The 5745-nt window shown below is 37.1% G+C and overlaps 1 protein-coding gene across 1 annotated transcript; it reads right to left on the bottom strand.

Moving 5' to 3' along the window:
• Window positions 1-1420: 1420 nt before the first annotated feature.
• Window positions 1421-5519, bottom strand: IRX6 (iroquois homeobox 6). The gene is made up of 5 exons (XM_053449783.1): window positions 5448-5519; window positions 4631-4882; window positions 4203-4312; window positions 2777-3078; window positions 1421-2028 (listed from the first exon to the last, which is right to left on the bottom strand). The coding sequence occupies exons 1-5, from the start codon at window positions 5517-5519 to the stop codon at window positions 1421-1423; spliced, it is 1344 nt and encodes a 447-aa protein (XP_053305758.1).
• Between the last annotated feature and the right edge of the window lie 226 nt (window positions 5520-5745).

Raw genomic sequence — 5745 nt, 5'->3', positions numbered from 1 at the left:
CCTCAAACGCTTGAATAGTAGTGTACATACAACATACAAATCATGAGTTTTCTTCCACCTACTCTGATTAATTTAATTGTTTTGCAACTAAACGGAGCATTACAAATATAATTCCTAATCCTGTTGAATGCTGAACCCCTTCCCAGAAAGAATTGTTTAATCACTATAGTTTTGCTTCATTGTTTTGCTGGGACAACTTAAATGTCTTGTAACACAAAAACCATCACTAATAGGTTTTGATCAGTTTGTAAGGTTCTAACAAACTAAGGTTGTCATTGCGTGAATAAAGACTCCATGATCTACATCTACAGTGATACTGTTTTATTCCCCAAGGCTATGATTTTAATGGCTTAGAATGAGAAAATCAAAAGCAACATTCAACAGGTCTCAAATTTATGAAACCTCTTATCAATGATCCAAAAAATGTCTTTCCACAGGATAGTTTTTGTGCTTGATAAAATATAATAAGTTCATAGATAGATAAATAGATATTAAAGATGCTGTTCCACTTAGGAAAAACATTAATCGAGCTCACTAGCATGTTAAGCAAATAAACCTTATCAGACTTGTCATCTTATTCTTTTCTATTAAAGTTTAATGGCATAAAAGTGCAGATACTTTTTAAAAAACCTTTTTCAGTTTCCACGGCAACAGCCTACAGTGCCTGTGTTTGGCCCCCATGATAATTAAGTGTTCCCAACATAAATTATGAATGAGGGAAAATTTTGGTTTATTAAAGAATTACTTCTGGGAAGGGGTTGAGCATTCCCCGGTGCTAGAACTGACGTTTCTAATGTTGCCTTTAATTACTAGAGTGTTAAATGTAGCAGTGTAGGTGGAACGTCACCTTTCAAAGACCTGCTGGTGGTCAGGGAATTGAATAACAATCCATGTGTTTTCACCCACAGTTATCACCAATTAAAGGGATACTCCAGCATCTTGTAAATGTAAGTTTGGTGGCATATTCTGGCCTGGGATGATTAGGCAGCAGCAGCAGTCTCCATGCCAAAGAATCAGGGGGACAGATTGCCCTCCTGGTTGACCAGGCTCTTGAGTCTGTCGCCGCGTAAAAGGACATTTACAAGATAGATCTTCAATCTCCACATATGGCTTATGTGCACTATGGAGTTGACAAGATGCTACACAAGTTTTCAGATGAAATAGCAGACTAAGGAGAGGGGACTCTTAAATATACACAACATGAATTGAAAGAAGCAATGGTGTAGGAGATTAGCAAAAGATGTCATATCACTGTTGGTGACCTCAAAACTCACGTGACGGTTTAGGAAATGGCACATACAGCATGATGTAAAGTGGACCGAAACCAACGCTTTCCGCCCACGTTATCATGGAAGGAAGCATAAAAGAGATCTTTCAGTGGTAACTCCTGCTGATTATCCCTTACAGTTTCCAGCAAAGTTTAGAGGATTAAGGCAAAGCAGATACCTTCTTCTCCAGAAGAATATTCACATGTCTCTCCGGGATAGGAGCAGCTGAGCTGGAATGATTGCAGGTTGAATGTTGAAGTTCTAAATATCTTGGTTGGCTGAGACAAATCTTCAGTAGAACTTTCTGTGTGAGTCTTTATACTGTGGATGGCCCTCACCTCACTGCAGAGGCTATGAGTAGAGTGTCTTCTTCTAACAAAGAAACAATCTGGACTGACCGAGCTCTTAGAACTCATATCAGAACCCACCGTAATGCTGGCACCTGCTGTATGAGCTAACGACCAGATTTTGGGTTTTTCCGTTATCTCATAGGTGGACTCGCTGTGCGTGCGAACACTAGATTTATCAACCATAAGTCCCAAAATGTCTCCCGCATTGTCTTTGTTAGGTGCAAATGTTAGAGAATTAACAGGTGGTGTCACGCTGCACTCGCTGCTATCTGATACACAGGAGTTAGAGATGATCCTGTGAGGGACACCACGCTCAATGTCTGGTCCATTCCCCATTTCATGACATGAAGACTCTTCAAGATCTTCCAAGTCACTTAATCTAAAATCCTTCTCGTGTTTATAGACCTTATCTTCAAGAAAAGACCAGGGATAAAAAAAAATAAAGAAGGAAACCAATTAGATGGAAATAATAGCAGGATTATGCACCAGTGGAACTTAAAAGATGACTTGAGATGAAGTATTTTTAAAGCAAGCATTTGAATCAGAATAATTACAGATTTACTTTTAAATACGTAAAGTATGTTAAGTGTTTTATCTGATTAGCTATGCAAACAATTAGTCTGGTGTAAAATGGGCCACACACTGGAAATATTTTTGCTTCTAACTATTCCAGAGAATCAGGTGACTCAAAAAATGCTCAAATGGGTTAGTCTGGAAGCAATTGTTTTATGTATTATCTGTAACCTGAGGCTGTTAATATGATGCTACAAGTATCTAGTGGAAAAGAGATACTGATTCTCAAAATGAAAAACTATTGCATTTTGTTGCACGTTGCAGCACACACAAATGCTATGTAAATTAAAGTAATATATACTTGCGATGTTCCCGGGAATGATCTGTAGAAGTAGCTCCAACTTTTATAGGGCCCCACTAAGGGAAACAGCGGTAGCCCTGTAAATGTTTCACTACTTTGGGTTAAGATTTGTGATATAGATTCTGGAGGGCCATCCCTACAATGCCTAGTACTAACAAACAGTAATCATGATCAATGGCATGTACTATGTGGTCTGTATTACGAGCTATTCCATTTGGTATTGGGAATTTGTAACTTGCATGAAGTTTAGTCATTGTAGTTAGATAACACTTCAAAGTGGTTACCTGGATCTTCTCCTAAATTGTATTCATCCCCCTCTTGGTTGTCTTCTTTAACTTCATCTCCAACTTTGTTTTTTGGGGACCAGGTCATCTTATTCTCTTTTTTAAGCCTCCTCCTTGCATTGGCAAACCACGTCGAAACTTGGGTGAGTGTCATTTTTGTGATAATGGCCAGCATGATCTTCTCGCCTTTGGTAGGGTAGGGGTTCTTCCTATGCTCATAAAGCCATGTTTTCAGAGTACTTGTGGTTTCCCTGGTTGCATTTTTCCGCCTGGCAGAGCCCGTGAAATCCACCGCTCCAAACCTTCAAACACGTAATAAATATTTAAGAACCTGGATAGACTTATTTTCATTGAACTGGAAAGGCAAACCCAGACATCCATGAAAAAGACCACTATAAAAATTATGGGAATTTAATCTCTTTTCGAGAGTGATATTAATGATTGCTCTCTGTTTTATGAAAACTATTCCCCTTTTCATCGCAGATTAATTTTCTAAACAATGGCAGCCACCATCTCCAACAAATTACTTTACCTACAACATTTAATTTACCAGTTAGAATGTACTTAAAATATATCCGAATATTATGCTCTAATAGGCGTTGTTATATGTGCGACAAACGCATAATATTCTATACTTATATATGCTATTATAACTATTACAATAATTATATGCAAAGTATGTATTACTTTAAGAGCCATCATCCTCAGCCCACTTATTCAGAATATTAAGTGTGTCAAATACAAAAGTCAAATCTAGACATCTCTTAAAGACTGTTTGCTTCTAGGGAGTAGATATTAAGACTTATACCTTTCATGTATACAAATAAAGTCTCATTTAATATTTTCCTTAAATGAGAAAGATGTGTGAAGAAGGATAAGATAAGATCTTATACAATATCTCTTGAACTTCTGATACACGTCTAACTAATCAGATATTTTCTATCAATAATTCATTTTTAGTACGTAAACCTATGAAGAAGAAGAAAAAAAAAACTCTTAAGATCAAATCAAAATGGTTTTGCAAGAATGCATTCATTTTATTTGCCAGTTTGCAGTTATAAATGTTTATCTTGAATCCCATATTCTGTCAAGGTCTTTCAAGTGTATAATATATAATAAGCTACTTATAGTAAGAATAATATACGTGATCGTTTCTGACCTGTTCGAGGAAGACAAGAGATATCTAAACTTTTTAGGTTCCGACAGATAGCATGATCAGTTATAAATAAAAAAAAAAAATAGAATTGACAATTAAGGATCAGTTTTAAAAAATGTTGCATATTTAGCATTATGTGACGCACTGTCTACGGATCTGCAGGATTATTTGGCATCAGTATTCTACATCCTACATGCTTGCTTGATAGACATACCTCAGATATATCGTTGCTCACTTCGAAATTATCATACTGATCAAAGAGAGTGTTACCTGTCGTGCTGGTACTGTCCAAAAGTGTGATCGTATGGATAGTATGCGGCAGGCTGGGCTAATCCTGGGTGCAAAGAGTTGGTGCCATCCTTCATGTCGTATTGAGGGGTCTAAAAAGAGAGGTAGAGAGACGAATTCTTCACATACAAAAACTTAATGAGTCATTGCGTGTAACACAGACTATAGCATACAGAGACGTGGTAAGTAACACACGCAAAACCTTTGCATTTAACCTTTTTTAGGGACATGCAATGAATCACAAAGCTTTAGACTGATCATAAAGTTAAACCAGATCTCTACCATAAAATGGGGGGGGCTAAAAGAAAATGTCAGAAAACCGATCAATGATCTAATTTAACAAAATAGTACACGTTCTTCAGGGATGATTGCAAGGGTACATCCCACTCACCAGGGAATCTGTCACTCACCAAAGTGGGGTATAGGGTTGCTGGGTCAGTGGAGTAGGGGAGGTAACTTGCATAGCTTTGAGTGGCTGTAGCATACGTGGGGTTATATACCCCCAGAGCCGCATTGAGTTCTGTCCTGGTGCCGACCAGCAGCCTGTTCTCATAGGAAGGACAGCAGAGAGCCGGGGTTTGTGCAGGGGCAGTGGGGATCTCAGGCAGAGATCTGGCTGCAGATTCGTAACACGTTGAGCTGGCATTTGTAGAAACCAAAAACTGCAGACGGCAAGACACATAATATAAGATTGACTGAACATTTCATAGAAGTGTCGGTACAAAGATAGACAGCGGTGCGTAATACGTTGATATATTATCAAATATAATGGCTGTAAAATGACTTTAAAAAATATTTTACATCTATAAAAAATATTACATCTGAACGATAATTTAACTAATACCAATATGCACAGCATCGAAAGGTAGCACACGCTAGTAAAATGAACATATACTAAAATGTTATCTATAAAACTATGTGCCCCTAATGAGATTTAATAAATAGTGAGAATATCCTCACTTTTAGATCAACAGAAAAGTTGTGATATTTACGCAACATAGCCTAATAATATACACACACACATATACATATATATATATATATATATATATATATATATATATACCGATAAAAAGTGTACACACCAATGCAGATAATATCAAAATCACAATCCACATATAGAACACAAAGATAACTAAACATTCAATTCAGAATCGCAAACAAATGAAATGTTCGTGACAGTCCAATAACGTTTGCAATAAGTGGTGAGTCGTCTTCTTCACTTACCTGAGAGTTGCCGCCGTATGGATATCCAAACTGCGAAAACGACATCTCTTCTTCTGATTTTTTTATTACCATAGACAATAATTCTCCCACAGATCAGTTGTAACCAAGACTGATTCAAATGCACATCTCGAGTATGGCCTTTTTTTACTTAATTATATATGATTGCACTTAGCAAGCCCAGCATCTTCAGCCTGCAGGGTAATGCTACAAGGCAGCCAGCTACTTGCTAAGAATAGGAAATCAGCTCTATTGAATTTAGCAAAAGGGGGTTAAAAAAAAAAAAAAAAAAAAAAGATGA

This window comes from Spea bombifrons, chromosome 10 (assembly GCF_027358695.1).
Source record: "Spea bombifrons isolate aSpeBom1 chromosome 10, aSpeBom1.2.pri, whole genome shotgun sequence".
Lineage (NCBI taxonomy): Eukaryota > Metazoa > Chordata > Amphibia > Anura > Pelobatidae > Spea > Spea bombifrons.
The sequence above is the reverse complement of the archived record's forward strand: the minus strand, read 5'-3'. Positions and strand labels throughout refer to the sequence as shown.

Bases quoted from the DNA above. Each gene is read 5' to 3' on its own strand.
- IRX6 (XM_053449783.1), bottom strand. From the start codon at position 5,519: ATGGTAATAAAAAAATCAGAAGAAGAGATGTCGTTTTCGCAGTTTGGA. The intron at 4,883-5,447 runs GTAAGTGAAGAA...TGCCGTCTGCAG, and splicing joins CATACGGCGGCAACTCTCAG to TTTTTGGTTTCTACAAATGC. The intron at 2,029-2,776 runs GTAACCACTTTG...CTTTTCTTGAAG, and splicing joins CAATTTAGGAGAAGATCCAG to ATAAGGTCTATAAACACGAG.